Source organism: Ostrinia nubilalis, chromosome 23 (assembly GCF_963855985.1).
Source record: "Ostrinia nubilalis chromosome 23, ilOstNubi1.1, whole genome shotgun sequence".
Classification (NCBI taxonomy): domain Eukaryota; kingdom Metazoa; phylum Arthropoda; class Insecta; order Lepidoptera; family Crambidae; genus Ostrinia; species Ostrinia nubilalis.
In genome coordinates, this window is record NC_087110.1 from 4,829,959 (window position 1) to 4,847,407 (window position 17,449).

A 17,449-nucleotide genomic window follows, 5' to 3' on the forward strand; every position below is an offset into this window, starting at 1 on the left:
AGACATGGTCTTGCCCGTGAAGCGTCGACATACATGACAATTACGAACTGTTTTTCGTGCCAAGTTACGACCACCTATAGGCCAATACTGATCCCTTATAGAGGCTAACAAATGCTGGGGACCGCAGTGTAGGAGTCGCAGGTGTTCCTGTTGAAACATCATTTTTGTTAGAGGGTGGTTAGCGTTTAAAACCACAGGATGCCGTTTTTCATAGGCATAATTTGAATTGTCTATGCGACCCCCCACGCGCAGAGTTCCAGATTGATCTAAAAATGGATTGAGGGATGAGAGATGCTTTTTGGGTGAAATAGACTTATTTAATTTGAGACGATTTATTTCGTCATGAAAGCATTCGTTTTGAGCTATAATTGTGAGCATTTCTTTTGATTTAGTTAATTCATTTACTTGGAGTTCCTTAACAAATTTATTTTTAGGATTTTTGCAATTGTGAATGAATCTGAATACCCAAGCATAGACTCTTTGTAGAGTAGAGAGTTTAGAGAATCTATCAAAATCGACCACCTGTTCCACAGGTGTCACTTCCGCCGCCAGAACGGTAACGGGAATAGTAAATGTAGGCCAGGAAGATTCTGGCTGAAGAAGGAATGTAGGCCCGTGCCACCATAAAGAACAATCTTTTAGGTTTTGAGGATCTATGCCTCTAGAGGCCAAGTCTGCTGGATTGTCGGCAGTGGGTACGTGTCGCCACATAGAGAGATCGGTGAGTTCTCCTATAATAGCTACTCTGTTGGCTACAAAGGTTTTTGCTTTACCTTCGGACTTGAGCCAACCTAGGGCAATACTAGAGTCAGTCCAGTAGAACTGCCTATCGATTTTGCACCTTAAGGCCTTTGTTACTGACGAGCTAAGCTGTGCACCTAGGAGACAAGCACACAGTTCCAATTTTGGGATAGTGATGGTCTTTATGGGAGCGACGCGCGCCTTGGCGGTAAGCAAATGAACTTGACTGTTACCTGATGTGTTGGTTGACTTTAAATAGACACAAGCGCCATACGCTTGTTCTGAAGCATCACAGAAGCAATGCAGCTCGATTGTCGATCGATCTTGCATTAGAACAAGCCTGGGAACATTTAAAGCTGAAATGTAATGTACATTTTGAGCAAACTTTAACCAAGTTGTTTGAATGTCATCAGGGACAGGTTCATCCCAATCTAATTTTAGAGACCACAGTTTTTGCAATATTATCTTGGGTTTTATAGTGCATAATGAGAGCAATCCCAGTGGGTCGAATATTTTAAAGGTAGCGGAGAGAATAGATCGTTTAGAGATCTTTTCGATGGGATGAACTTCGATTTCGAAGTTAATTTTGTCTAAACTAGGCGACCAGCCGATACCTAATGTACTAGTGGCATGACTGATTATTAGGTTATCTTTTTCAGTTTGCAATTCATTTGTAGGAAATAAATCAGGAAGGTTAGATCTGTATTTCCTGAGGTTAAAACAGCCTTTGGATAGTTCATCTGACACTGAGCGCTGAATGTGACGAAGTTCTGTAGCCGAATCGCTTCCTGTAAGCAAATCATCACAATAGAAATCTCTTTGGATAATAGTTTTAACATTTGGATCGTCACATTCCTCCCCCAATTGCCAGATACACCTTGTAGAAAGGAAACTTGCACTCGAGAACCCATAGGTTACTGTATTTAATTGAAATGTTTTTAAAGTTTCGCCTTCATTGTTACGCCATATAATTATTTGAAGGCTACGATCTGATTCTCTAACATTGATTTGGCGGTACATTTTCTCAATGTCCCCCGATAAAATATATTTGTGTTGGCGAAAACGAAGAAGAATATTAAATAAAGAATCCTGTACTATAGGTCCAACCATTTGCAAATTATTAATAGAGAAACCAGAGGAAGTGCGAGCTGATGCATCGAACACAACCCTTAATTTTGTGGATTCACTCTTTTCTCTAATAACCGGGTGATGAGGTAGAAAATAACAATTTGTAGGTAATAGTGAACTCTTAGTTTCAGAGAGATGACCGAGTTCAGCATACTCTTCAATAAATTCTGAATAGGCTTTTTTGAGTTCTGGTTGCCTTTTGAAACGACTTTCTAAGCTAATAAATCTTTTCTTTGCTAATTGATAGGAATTACCTAAACAATCTCTATCGTCTCGTAAGGGTATAGCCACACAAAAACGGCCACTGTCCTCACGAGTGGTGTTGGCGATGAAATGTTGCTCACAAAGTCTTTCCTCACGTGTATAAGGCTTAGTGGGTGGAAGGCTCTCTAGCTCCCAAAAAATTGACATCTGTTTTTCTAGATTAGGGAAATCTTGATTATTTTGTGTGAAATTGCATATGATTTGCTTATTAGGAATAGGTTTGGTAAAACTTGGCAGAGGACCTGCAATTAGCCAACCTAATTTTGAATCACGAAGTATAGGCATATTTTTCCCTAGAGTTATTTGTTTGGACCCTATTAGTTGCCAAAATAGATCAGCACCAATCAACATGTCAATAGTTGAAGGATTGTGAAAATTAGGGTCTGCTAGCTTGACATTAGGCAGTTTTAGAACATTTGAATCAATAGGTAATTTAGGTAAGTTGTCTGCAATTTTAGGTATGACTAAGCATGATATGGATACTTTGAATGAACTTTGCTTGGATTTTAGACGAAGAGCACATCTCTCCGTAGTTTGCTTGAGTGGAGTTTGACCGATACCAATTACATTGACATTTGATGGCTGAGAAGTCAGTTTTAATTGTTGCATAACTGCTGAACTTATAAAGGATGACTGGCTTCCGCTGTCAAGTAAGGCTCGTATTGTCAAAGATTTGTTAGTGATAGGATTGGATATTATGACTTGAGCTGTACACAGCAAAACTTCAGGGGCTGAAATAACAGACATTGAAAGCGAATAATTAGTGCTGGTATTTTCATTGCCTTTGGAAATGTGTAATAATGAATTGTGGCGCTTTTTACAGACACGACAAGAACCTGAAAGTTTACAGTTGTCAGTGTTGTGTCCGGGCCGAAAACAATTTTTACATAAATTTAGTGACGTTACAATGGAGTTCCTATCTTCTGGAGATTTAGATTTGAATGTGGGGCACTCATAGAGGCGATGATTTGCCTGGCACACTGCACACACAAAATTTTTGTTATAATTAGGAATAGACTCCTTAGACGTAACGACAAGAGACCTTGTTTGAGTTTTAGGCTGAATTGGAGAAACTATAGGCTTCGTTCGGTCTTGCTTGTTACGAAAAACAGTTTCCAAAACGTCAGCACGACTTTTCAAAAAGCTAAAAAATTCATTGAGAGTAGGTATTTCTGAGATAGAATTCCTATGTTCTTCCCATTTAAAACAAGTAATGCCATCTAACTTTGCTGTAACCATGTAGATTATTAGGACGTCCCATTTATCGGTGGGTAGTCCTAGCGTACAGAGGGCACGCAGATTTTTAGTTACATGATCAATTACATTACGCAAAGACTTGTCTGACTCACGCATTGGTTCAAAACTAAATAAAGATTTTAAGTGATTATTAATTAATTGTCTTTTGTTGTCAAAGCGCTCGCACAGAAGTTGCCAAGCCTCTGGGTAGTTTTTCGCTGTAACTTCTAAATTACAAAGTACTCGAGCTGCTTCACCTTCCAAGTAAGAATTTAAATAGTGAAATTTATGTATATTGTTTATTTTATGATTGTCATGAACCAATGAACAAAACGTTTCTTTAAACTCTAACCATTTGTAATAGGTGCCATCAAAGCTGGGTATTTTGATAGTAGGTAGTTTAAACCCAAGTGGATTATGGCCCTCGTCATGGCAATGGTGATGAGTGGCATGAGTTGAGGTATTTGAAGTTATTTCATCTTGAGAAGATTTAGAAGGTGAGTACTTTTTTATAGTTTGTTGAGCCAATGAAATGTAAGTATCAAAATCTTGTTCAAAAATATCACGAGTTGTTAGTTCGACACTTAAATCTGACACATTCATTAGTTCGATTTGGCTTTGCAGCTCGTCGAACTCAATGTATAATGACTCCATTCTAGATAATTTCATTGAAAGTTTGCTAATTTCTAATTCAGATACAGTTTCTAGCGTTAATAAATTATCAACGTGATTTTTAAACTTTGTTAGACGTCCCTTGGCTATTCCACGCCTAGAATTAAGCGAAGAATACCCTTCGGGGGTCTTTGAGTCATTAGACATTGTGGCAAAATAAGTTACGTTAATGGAAAACTACAAAAAATAATGAATTTGAATACGATACGCTCCTCACTTCGTGTTCCGGCCGAGATGCACGTTGAATGCGCAGCGGGTCGATCAGCTGATGCGCTCGAGTCGTAGGTAGCAGGTGGCCGCGAGAACAATAGGCCGAGTGCACGTTCGTAGCGCGTGGTCGGTCGATGACCGCACCCGATCGAAGCACACTGGAATGTTATTTTTTGTGCACTTATTATGCGGAAATTTAATTAAATTAAGAAGCGGGGCGATATTTATGTACGCGTAGTAGCTTAATAATATGCTAAAATCGTGGTTTTGTCAATTTAAATGTACAAAATGAGTGCAAAATATTTAAAATAAATGCAATTGTAGCACAAAATTTAGCGTAGGCGAGCAAATTATTAAGCTAGTGCGCAGTATGAAAGAAGAAGTGATGGAAAATAATTAAATTTGAAATGAAGGTAGGAATATAGTGCCAAAAAAAATCGAAAGTTCTTAAAATAATGGAATTTAGGCAATTTAGAGCGTGAATTTGCAAATGAGAAGAGTTAATTTGAATAATTAGGCACAGAATATTGATTTGAAACTGCGAATGTAACGGTAAAACACCACTTGAATGCAAGTTACAAAGTTCACTAATATGCACAAGTCAAAGGGGACGAAATTAGGATAGAAGAAAAGGAACGGGCTCACAGTTAGAAGGGCAGGAAGCAATGCTGGGAAGAGTAGTCCAGGCTGTTGGCTGCTGTCCGTCCACCTCGTACGTAGGCGTGATCCGTTTTCCGTGATTTCTTCGATACTTCTGTTATGGGGCGATGCGGGGCGCGAACTGGCTGCGTGTGCGCTCCGTTGTAGTCACCGCTGATGGTTTCCGTCCTTGGTTAGGCTTGACTTGGTTTCAAATAGTTCCGCGCGCAGGCGATGACCTTTGCCCTCCACGCGTTCGGTTGACCGTTGGATTGAGACTTCGTGTTTTAGGCGGAATATTAGTCCTGTCACGGTTTTGTTCAGGGAATTTAGACGAACAATAAAAGATTTGGATTTTAGAATATTAGGTTTATAGATTTACCAAGTTTGAATATAAATACAATGCAATCAAGTTAATAGTTCGGGAGGCGAAAGAGGTCTGTCGTTGGAGTGCGAATTTGACAGCTCGGCGCGGGAGCGCCCACGTTACGCGCTGTGATTGGTCCATAGATCAGCAGCGACATTATGGCGTAGACAGACATTAACTTTGTTCTTTTAAAAAAAAAAAAATAATCCTGATCACTGAACATCTTATTCCTGAAAAATAGCATTTAATAAGCAACTGTTAGTAAATCAAAACAAACATTGATTAACCATATTATGTTTATTATTAATTGCACACTGATAACACGGGAGTGAACGCCTTATCACCGAAATTGCACGTACAAGGGGATTCACAAAGACCTCAGAATAACTACACTGCAATATCAACCATAATAACTTGTGATACGACTCAAATAGCAACTGTTTACTTTTCTGGACTCTACACACAATTGGTTCAACAGAATCTTTATTTGTTAATATGAAAGGATTCCCCGTTAACATCCAGGAATGGTATAAAAACATACTGGAGACTGAGTTTAATATCATTCGACTTACAAACTCACAAGAGTACGCATCGGTAGTTAATTGAAGAGCACAAATTAATCAGGTATGTAGGTATACCTTCTTAAGTGTTGAAATGGTTACAAGTTTTAATTAGTTAATATCAACATTTGATTTCGTAATTTTTATTTTAACTATCTGGTTCAATTAAACCACCCGAACTAACTGTGTGCAAAACCCACTTGGGAATCGAATCTAGAGCTCTCTTACTTTCCATCAAAGTTCTCCTAGATTTTATTGTGCCTACTGACATTCTGGAGTGACAATAACGGTAATATTATTTATTAATAACTCGTTATTATGATGTAGTAATTAATTATCTTCTTATTCTTCTAGACACAATGCAAGTCATCATCTTCTCCGCCTTACTGATGGTCGCTGCTGCGCAAGAGTTCTACGTACCACCGTACGCTCAAGATACAGGGTAATTATATTAGCTAGTTACATCAGCCTACAAAAGTTACAAAAAGTAGCCGCTGGGGCAGAAAAGTTCTCGAATGGCGACCACGGGCCGGAAGACGTAGTGTGGGCAGCCCCCCACTAGATGGACCGACGGCCTGGTGAGGGTCGCGAGAGGTGCCTGGATGCGGGCGCAGGACCGGTCGTTGTGGAAATCCTTGGGGGAGGCCTCGAACGAATAAAAGTTCACCGAATCAGAATTCTATGGGACCCAATTGGAATTTCTTGAAACTGCTGCCAATAACTTCTAAATACTTATTTACATGATTTTCTACTACATTTTTTATAGTATAAGTTTAACCTTTTCTTTCTCTTTTCAGTTATCTCCTTGAAGAACCAATGTATAATGATGAACACGCATTTACCAGGTATGAAACTTCTCAGTCACATTCTCTTTTTATTTTTCTTGCATTTCATAAGTAAGCTATTTCAGGGTTTTCATCTTCTGAAGTTTTGTTTATTTAATTAGCAAAGTTCATTTTTTATTACATTGCACATAAAATAGGCGAAGTTGTGATAGTCTTTCCCAGTCATCCTCTGAACATCCTTCCTTAGATTAGGTACTTACTATGCTCAAAAAGTTAAAATTGGCTAATAACAACTTGCACCTACCTAGTTCTATTTAGACTAATTTTCGAGCTCCTGAAATTGAAACTAACAACAAATTATCTTTGTTTATAGTGACGGGGAAACAGACCCGTTGTTCGGAGTGCACCCGAGGTTCCGTAGAGAAGTTAGCATCGACCCAAAGACTGGTGACCTCACTGCTGACCACAAGATGGACAACGGACGCGTGTTCGGAACTGTTGGCTCCAACGATGCTGGCTTATTTGTAAGTATTTAATTTCCACGTCGTCTTATACCCAGGTAATATCCTGCTGTTCCGGTATGATCAGAAATTTAACTACATTCTAGGATGTCTAAAAAGAGGGTCTACCTAAACACTACAATTTCATTTGTATCCTGAAATAATGCTCCATCTTAGATCGATATCCTCCTTTACCATCAGGAGAGAATGTGGATTCAGGAAACAAAAGTCTAGTACCTTTCTCCCCTATGCCTTGAGTAGGTACCTCTTATAACTTAAAACCTTTCCTCATTCAGAAGAGAGGATGGGTAAAATGATCAATTTAAAACTGTTACTGGAATTGTTATACCTACTTTACAAGTTGGCGGCATTATTTTTCTTGATCTTCGGTCATATTTAGGCGAATAAAGCCTCTATCTTCACAGTAGAGTTAACATCTGAAAGTGAACTGTAAGTCCAGGGCAAAGCTGCCTACCGAATGTTCATTATAAGAGTTAGCAGCTGTGTGATTGTGAACCTTATGTCCAGGGCAAAGCTGGCTACGAGCACAACATCTTCGACGACGCGCGCGGCAAGATGGACGCGCAGGCGTTCGGCACGCGCACGCTCGGGCCCTACGGCGACTCCAGCGCGCTCGGCGGCGCGCTCAAGTGGCGCGACGACCACGCGCAGGCCTCCTTCGACATCAACAAGCAGGTCCATGGACCCACCTCGGTTAGTACCACATCTTAGGGCAACTAAAGTAGTTACTTCAATCAAATGAATCCCACTGCTGAACAAAGGCTTCCCTCAAGGATAAACAATAGCCAGTCCTGCACCACCCGCATCCAGGCGGTTCCCGCGACCTTCACAAGATCGTCGGTCCACCGAGAGAGGCCCTAGCTCTTACCAGTCAACTTACATCGTGTTTTTATCACAATGGGAAAGCTTTTGGCCTGCATCTCGCCATCAGACTCTTTCAAGAGTGACTATTAGGCCCAAAGTTGAAGCTGAATTGTCAAACACTTATGAGCTTCCCATTAACTGCGGAAACATACTCCTCCACTCCATCAACATCTTTAATTGACTTACCATTTTCGCTTCCACAGTGGACCGCAGCCGGCGGCGGCCATTGGCCCGTAGGCAAGAACGGAGACTTCGGCCTAGAAGGGACCTACAGCCGCATGGCAGGCATGAATGATTATGGCGGCAGGGCTGTTTACAACTACCGCTGGTGAAGCAATAGTATTGAGGCTGTTGTAATATCCATGTAAAGCGCCATCTAGTAGTCTTTAGAAAAATTAGTATTGACGGCCATCTTTAGTCATTTAATTTGCGTGGAAAGCGCCATCTAGTAGTCTATTAAAAAAGTAATATTGAGAGCCATCTTTAGTCTCTAATTTGCAAGGAAAGCGCCATCTAGTAGTCTATTGAAAAAGTAGTATTGAGAGCCATCTTTAGCTAATTTGCATGGAAAGCGCCATCTATTGGTAATAATTGGTGTATAAACACACTTCTCTGAATTTTTCCTTTATCCTACATTGTTTCCGGCAGAACCCAGAGATGGCGCGATGGCGTAATTTTCCGAATATTGATTTTCATGATAAAAATTCTTAATTCCAGGCTATACTTTAGCGTTATAATTCTGTCCATTTATTATACTTACAAATAACAATGCATTTACAACTAGATATGTAATTATTTTTTTAGAGAACTGAATTTTGTAAATATTTTATTTGTAAATATTAGAAATTAATAAAAATTGGTTTTAGATAATACATTTTCTTTTTATTCCCTAATTAATCCTTCGTTTAAGACTGGACTTTAGACTATATTTCATGGGCAAAGAACAAAACACCGTACCTATTTATTCAATACTTTATTTCCTCCATGCCGCATACTCTATTTACAATACAAAACTATATTTAGTCATAATGTAAAACAGTAATATTCTTTGCGAAAACAATGGCTGACGAAATTATAAAACGCGACAGAAATCTAATTGAACGTGGCGAAAAAAAAACCACATGCATTGTTTATAATTCCCACATTCAATTAGATACTATTCGCATTGTACAGTCCGCATAAAAAGTCTGTCGTTTAAAAAGCATGCTCAGGAAGAACTAATCATATAGCATTGAATTAGAGTGCACATTACCAGATGTTAGAAAACATTCACGACTCTTTTGATGCTGACTGTACATAGGTTTTAAACAGTTGAAATAAATTTTAATAGTCTCAGATTAAAATGACGCTCACAATAGTAAGATGTGGATTCTGGATTATCTTGTGAAATTAAATTCAAAAAGCGCATTATCAAATCAAATTAAAAAATAAATTACTATAGTGTATTATTTTGTTTTGGTTGGACAGTTTGGACTATAATGACAGTACTATAAAACCTGTGCGATTAAACAGTATTCCTAAAAGTTAGTTTGTAATAATATGGTCCCATAGAGAGACAGTAAACAGATTTACAATAAGTAGGTACCATGTTGTGTACATTTTTATTGCAAAATACTACCTATTACAACTAAAGAACATAAAAAAGGCACAGTGGTTACGTTTGATGTGCCATCCATAACACATAGTAGGTAATATTCGAAAGCTACTCAAAGATTATCCAGAATCAACATCATATATTTATCTTATTTTGCTGTACGATACATTGAAACTCGAAAACACACGTTGAAGGCATTTTCCAAAACGCGCAAAAAATATACCAAAGCAAAATAAACACTACAAAATAAAACGTAAAATAAAGTTGTGTATAATATCGTTAACATAATAAAATCGAAATAAATATTGCCTCCTTAACTGCCTACGTAAACTAACTAAAAAAACTAAACTTAAAATTTACTCCGTAATTTTAGCGTAACCCCAGGTTTTTAACTAAAACTTTTAAAATTTACCAAATTAAAAACTAAAAATAAAATAATATACAAAAAACTAAACATTTATACGCTCGCAGCGAAGGCATTTTTAGTCAGAGGATAAAATATTCCTAAAAGGAATAGAAAAGAAACTAAATACTCTAAAAATGTATTTTCATTTACAAATGTCTATTACACTTGAATGAAACTACACTTAAACCTATGTTTGTACTATATTTCTTCTTTTTATACAAAGGACCCATAATTTTAAAATTTTACACCGGTAAATAATATGACACCTAAAATAAATCCTAATTTTTATAAAAAAAAAATTTCAAGCATTTTGTTGTTGGCAAGGAAAGTAGATTTAAATGCGGAATAAGTTGAAATGTAGTACTAAGTTATTTTATGAATGGCACTTATGTAATTCTATTTTATTTGGTCACAATAATAAAATCATAATATAAAACCTCGCAAGACACACATAAACACGCACAAAATGCTATAAATATAATGTATACTAAAAGAAACTTAATTATTAACTATTATACTCTGTTAAATAATTGACATAATATGAATTCTGATAGAAATATAATTACAAAAACAAAATAACTTGCAAATAACACTGAAGAAAAATATTTTTCTCATATTATATCAATCATTACAAAATGACAATTTTAAAACTAAGAAAATATACTCTAAAGGCTTACAGCTAAATCACACATTATTTTTTATTTACACACATTAAAATTACTCATATAAAAACTTCGATCAATATCAAATTGACAATAATTTCCAATTTCACGTGAAAATGTATTTTATATTGTATTTAGTGACCTCTTAATAATACATAAGCGTAATTGAAAGATGTTGGTGCACTGCACCGGGAAATAAATAACGTGTAGGTATACATACTATAGACCGTATTTTAAAGACACGAATCACTGTTGATCCATTCTGGAATAAAATTACAAGTATAGATCGTTTCATCCACGAAGACGCGCCCCACCAATTTTTGGTCGAGGGAAGAGCGGGGTGCGGGGAGTTTGATCCGAGCAATCCGAGCGTCATTATTGTAGTGTGCGTGTGCACTCATGGATAATTCAGCGTGTACCGATAACACTCAAACATTAGCGGAAGAATGGTGGGGCGCGTCTTCGTGGATGAAACGATGTATAAGGCCCAGGGCCAGCCAGGCCCGCCTAAGGCCCAGTTTCCACCAAGCTGGAGCGGAGCGGTGATGTGTTTTCAATAACCAATCAGATTTAATTATTCAGGAAACCAGGAAAACACATCCCCGTTGACGGGGATTGTCAATGGGGAATAGTGGAATAAGCCGTACTTCTTCTCCGCTCCGCTCCGTCTCGGTGGAAACCGGGCCTTACTCGACGCAAAGACTCATGGCAGGCGGGGCCATAAGTAATTTTTGAAACAAAGATGCACATTCCGCAATATTTTAATAATTATTACGTAATAAACAACGCTATACCTGCCTTTGTGTAACGTAACCCATAACCAGTGTATGTGAAAAATAATGCTGTTTTATTATAACACCGCCTGCCACGAGTCTTTACGCCGATTATAAATGAGGTTTATGCGGTAGTGAAGCATTACGGGAGGGGTTACATAACAGAGCTGTCACGATCTGACGTCTCGTAAATTACTTTTATACATTTCAAATGGGTGGTAGGTATAATGAGTAGTTTTACTTTTTTATCCACAAGAAGCTCTTGGCCTGCAGCTGATCGAAAGTGATGATCAAGGGGCATAGTGTACGTCAAACGCATTCGATATAGACTGCGTGAAAAAGTGACATTAAATGTATGACGGATTGTACAGCGCCCCTAGCGGAAACTTTCAAGAACTAAACTCTTCATACATATTTTTTAACGCAGTCGATATCGAGTGCGTTTGACGTAAACTCACACTACGCCCCCAGGACGAATGTGGAAGCGAGCTTCATACGGACATCTCAACTCAATCAGAATATCCGCTTTAATTTAACAACGAATACATCAGAAATGGATCGCGAGTTCTTGGCTGTAGGTAAGTGTTGTAACTTAAAAGTTAAGGGATCGCGGTTTGAGCGCCGTCTTCCTCAAGTACTGGTGAGCCAGCACTGTCAATTCGAGTTGGTCTTGAGTCTTGCCGCACGCGAAAATCTCCCATTTATCGTCCTTGTCACCCTGGAATATTACCACAAAATTGTGTCAAATTAGTACTTTATAGCCTGACCAGGAACATAAAAACCCTGGCATAGAGGCGCGTCAATTGCATTTGATAGTGCAACACTGAGTACAGTCGTACCTGTGTTAAATTAATAGGCTAACTTTATGTATCAGGATTCAGAATTACGGGCTAATTTGATATTTTCATAAATTAACGAAAAAATATTATTATAGGTAACCTGGTTTAAATAAATTAAATGAAACCATCAATCGAGCTAGTAGGATTTATTTTATTATTCATCAATAATAAAATTCAGAACTTGAATATTCAACTGCAATGTCTGCTAAGAACGCTTCAAACTCGGTACTTCTTTCCCAATTCCATAAAATTCAACACTTAAAAAGTGACAAAAAACTTTAAAATAGGTAGTTGAAACAAACCACAGCTAATTTTCATAGTTGACTGTACTATACGATAAACATGTCAGTCAATTTGACAACCTTTGTCGGAAACATTATTCAATGAAAATATTGTCCGAACCCTTAGTATTTCTCTTCGACAAATACTTTAACACATTGTGAACCACTTTTCTTTCATGACTATAAAAAGATTTTAGCAATTTATTCACAAAATCAATTGCGCACATTTAAAATAAAGTTTGTTTACACTATGACAGCAATAAACTGACATGCAAGGTGACATTATAATGAAGTTTTCAGTTACTGTTGCCATTAAAAGAAATTAGTACCATTAGTTTTCCGCAACATGGCGAGGGTTTTTATGTTCCTGGTCAGGCTATACACTGCTTTATCGAGTCTGGTTTTTTTTTAATTTTACTTCTTAGCTAATTGGAAACCGGATGACAATACATAGCATAAAATATATTGTTGTAATTATAACGCCTATGCCTCAAGGACCTGAGTGTATTCTCTTTTTCTTTTGTGGACCTTTCAGAAACTAAAAAGACCATAAACTAAAATACATATATTTTTATACAAAACAAAACCGTTTGAGCGCGCGAATGTGTTAATAATCATAATCGTTGCTCTGATGAAAGACACAGAACAGTGAATTATTAAAACACTGTTATGTATATTGTTTTAAGTTTTAGTTTTTAGTATTGTTGTTAGTTTTTAGTCAATATAGTATTAATGTTTTGTGTAATATTTTGTGTGTCTGTCCATAGTATAACTTGCTTGCTATGTAATATATTATTCTGTGGTAATACTAACCAATAAGAAAGACACCGGTTTATCTTCAATATCTTCCTCGAACTTGATGGAGCGCACTGCTGACTTCTTGATGACTACCATCTCATCGGAGGTCCGCTTCACCTATAAGACATTTTGTGTAATCGTCTACTAGTTTGTTTCACTTTAATTGCAAATATAAGCTTTTTTAATACTCGTGATAGTGAGATAAGCCTTTGATCTACACTGTTCAGTCCCATTTATTGTTCTAGTACTTATGTTTCTATTTTTTTTGTTATTTAAAAAAGCCAAGCCAAGCTCAATTTCGAAACCGGTCATAGGTAGCCCGGTTTTGAAATTGAGATTATTGGCTTGAGCGTGCTCATCATCTAATCAAAAATTAATTTTTCATACTAAATTCATTCTTTTGTACAAGATAAGCACGCTACAGCTAAAAATCTCAATTACTAAACTAGCCCATAGTAGTAACTTATTTTGTTTTATTGCATGTTATTTCGATCATTTCTTTCAAATTCATTCAACAAGTTTAGTGTTCAAAAAATGAGGTGAAAGTTTTGCCAAGTTTATGAGTGAATAATGTTGAATAAGGACATGGAATTCATTTTCAAAACATAATACGGTATGTTATCAGTGTGTAGTTAATTTGATTTAAGATCCACTATCCTTGGGTTGGAAAGGACTAAAATTCGTTTCATTTTATCATTAGTAGCGAGTTATTATCTACGTTTATTTTCTCTAAAATGCAGTCGCCAAAGATCAGTCAATATTACACGGTACAGTCGCTAACAGATCAGAATTAATATTTTCAGATAAGATGCTACATTGTTAAGCTTGATCTGCTGTCGCCGGCACAAGCCGTCAAGTTATCCATCCCTAATTACTAAAAGCTACCAGGAACGCAAATCTGTGGATCTAATATCAATTACAATAATAATGCAGAACTTTCCCTATGAAAGGTTAAGGCAGCAAGAAAAAATAAACCAAAGTATACTGTGAAAATACATTTATTGAAATAAAAAATGACATTGGATCAACTTTTGGACAGTGGATTGGATCACAAGCAATATTGACAGTGACACTATACTAACTCAAAATAAAAAGTAAAAAAAAAACACAATTTGTAAAATACAAAATGTTACCATAATACAAATATAGGGCCTACCACTACAGAATAAATTAAAACAATTTATATAAATCATAAATAGTAACAAAAAACAATCGTATTTAACAAGTTTAAATAAATAAGTTTTAAAAATAAGAAAATATGTAGATTCAACACTGGTCTGTCAATATTGTGATAGGATAGGACATCGGGAGGACGAAGGCAAAGAAAGGAATTTGGAGCAGGATAATGTCATTTATTTATTTCAAATAAAGTATAAATTAAGTATAGCTGCCGATTTGTATAAAAATGTTAAAAATTTAACAAAAAAAAATGATCGAAATAAATAACTTCACAACCGTTGCGACAGCAAACGAAATTTTTAATGTACGAAAAGTGGGTCTTTTTTATATTATTACTACTTCCACAAATATTATGTAAAAATTTACAAAAAATGTTGTAAAACCAAAGGTAAATATCGATGCGTTCGCATAAAAATATAATAAAGAAAACACAACTATTTCTTCAGATTATTTAACGTATTTTATGACACAACACTCAGTGTATTTGACAATTTATTTATGGAAGTGCTAACAATATAACACGTTTTAACCAAAGTTCGACGTAACCCACTTTCCTTGTCATAAAATGTTATACTTTAATGCAAATTACAAAGCAAAATACTATTATTAATAGACTTTCTAAATAAATAAATACAGGGGTAGGATAGGTGGCCTAACACAGGGATTCGTTAGTTCCTACCTAGATTTCAACATTTTTGGCTCAGAGGAATTTAGTCCTTACAGCCACGTTTTAAAATACTGCAAGCGAAGTTATCTCCGTGCCTTCTATATTTTTAGTCGCAAATCAATCTACCACAAACTGATCAATGTGCTGAGACTATTTGACACCATCTATACTAATATTATAAAGGCGAAAGTAACTGTCTGTCTGTCTCTCTGTCTCTCTTTCACGCCACAACCAGTGAGCCAATTTTGATAAAATTTGGCATAGAGGTAGTTTGAGTCCCGGGAAAGGACGTAGGATAGTTTTTATCCCGGTTTTTGAAACAGGAACGCGCGTGATACAGTTTTTCTGTGACAGACAAAATTCCACGCGGGCGAAGCCGCGGGCGGAAAGCTAGTTCCCCAATAATTCGAAATCACAACTTTTTAAAAATACACTTCATTATGGTCTTGAAAAGTTAATTGTAAATTTAAGATTTTTGGTTGCATTGTATGTAATTGCAAAAAGTAGTTTGAGTTGACAAAATAGTGACGTCACTTGCTTGTATTGCCCTACAAAATCTATGCGAGTCTCGTTTTGACAGTTTTTAAAGTACGTCAATTGATTGGTGGTGTCAACACGTCTATTGAATTTATGACCTTTTTTGAAGGAATAAAATTCAAAATGCTTTGAGAAATTCATCATTTTGTGGCAGATACATCTGCTGATGACCCTACTCGTTTTTTGTTACTACGCCGAACAAGTATTTAAATCTAAAACCCTATTTAATACTTGAAATCCTTAAAAAAGACGAAATCCTAACTAATAACACTAAAACGATTTGGTGCATGGTAAACTTGAGGTATACTTTTTGCATTAAATTAACTAAATTAATAATTTTAAAAACTAAACTTCACCAATATATTAATTAAATTCACAACGATATTCATTTGATGAAAATTTCATCTTTGGTTACTTACGACCTAATCTCGTTTTACGTTAAAATTAGTTTTAGTTTGGTGCTCTTATAAATACTATGAAATGCTAAAATTAAAAACGCGAATTAATATTACTTTTATGTTATATCCTAATTTTTTGTAAATTCATTCGAGAAATTATACGAAAATCACGAAAAAAATTAACACGATATTAAAATTATGATTGCGTCGTCGCGTCGCCAACATACCTATCACTAAAACTTATAAAAAACGTATGATTTCTTTCATTCCGAAATATTTAAAGTGTTTATTATGTGTTATTTTAGTTTATTTACAAAACGCAATAAAGTTTTTAGTTTTCAATTAATTGAAAATTAGTATTAGTTTTCATTTATTTGAAAATTAGTTTTAGTATTCATTTATTTTATCATTTAGTTTTAGTTAAGTACGATAAGCTTCACTAAATTAACTCTTAGTTAACATTGTACCATAAGCAATTGAAAAAAAAAACCTATCTACATTATGGTCATTCCCCATACCCGGTTCCGAATATAAAATAATCGTTCGGATATATCTCTTCGTTTTGATTCGTCGTCTTCTCCATTTGCCACCACTGGTTTTCTTTGTCTACATATTCGTTGGGTTTGTTCCCCATGATCTTATTCGTTAATATTTCGTCTATCCGAGACGTGGAAGGCTTTTGATTGGTGACTTTATAGATGTGGTCAGCAAATGCATTGGCTAATACTTCTTTAGGCGCTATTAGATTACTCTCGCACGCTAACTCGTTTGATGACGTAATAGTCCTTAGCCTATCCGCGTTCAACCTTGCAAAACTCCGCGGGGACTCATTAGTAATATCTCTAAATACGTTTTGGTTATCTAAATTCGTATAGTTTTGGTTTGTTTCATTACTGTATTGGTTCTCGTACATTTGGTATATTAATCGGTCGGGTAAGTTAGGTGTGGGATTAGTAGGGATCGAGGACCGGTGTTGTACCTTAGTTTTTTCGGTGATCACGGATTCTATGTCCAGGTCTTCGTATTTCGTATCCGGGGTGTTTTCAGCTGAGATTAGACTGTGGAGGCTGGTGGATTCTTCTAGAAGGGAGTGCTTGACTATCGAAGGTGGGGAGAACATGACCGAGCTGTCACCGGCCAGCGTTTTGCTCTGAAACAATTAATTGAATAAATTAATATTAGTGTTCAGTTGTTTTTTATTAAGTCATTTTAACTGAGTCGTGATAATGGTAATGAATGTGATGAGTAGAAGCAGCCAGCGCAAGAGACATCGATATTAGTCTCGTTTTCATACATTAATATAAATAACATAAAATTCTAGAACTTGA

General features: G+C 36.3%; 2 protein-coding genes across 2 annotated transcripts in view; one reads left to right on the forward strand and one right to left on the reverse strand.

Moving 5' to 3' along the window:
* The first annotated feature begins 5,834 nt into the window (after positions 1–5,834).
* Positions 5,835–8,859, forward strand: LOC135083367 (gloverin-like). The gene is made up of 6 exons (XM_063978109.1): positions 5,835–5,881; positions 6,172–6,259; positions 6,615–6,662; positions 6,976–7,126; positions 7,631–7,816; positions 8,191–8,859. Exons 2-6 carry the CDS (start codon positions 6,177–6,179, stop codon positions 8,317–8,319), a joined length of 597 nt encoding a protein of 198 aa, XP_063834179.1. The 5' UTR covers positions 5,835–5,881; positions 6,172–6,176; the 3' UTR covers positions 8,320–8,859.
* A 5,461-nt stretch (positions 8,860–14,320) lies between these two features.
* LOC135083372 (myb protein) overlaps positions 14,321–17,449 on the reverse strand; it is a 74,392-nt gene continuing 71,263 nt past the window's right edge. The window contains exon 15 of the mRNA XM_063978113.1: positions 14,321–17,271. Within this exon, the coding sequence (XP_063834183.1) occupies positions 16,627–17,271 (645 nt within the window). The 3' untranslated portion in view covers positions 14,321–16,626. The remainder of the gene's footprint in view (positions 17,272–17,449) is intronic.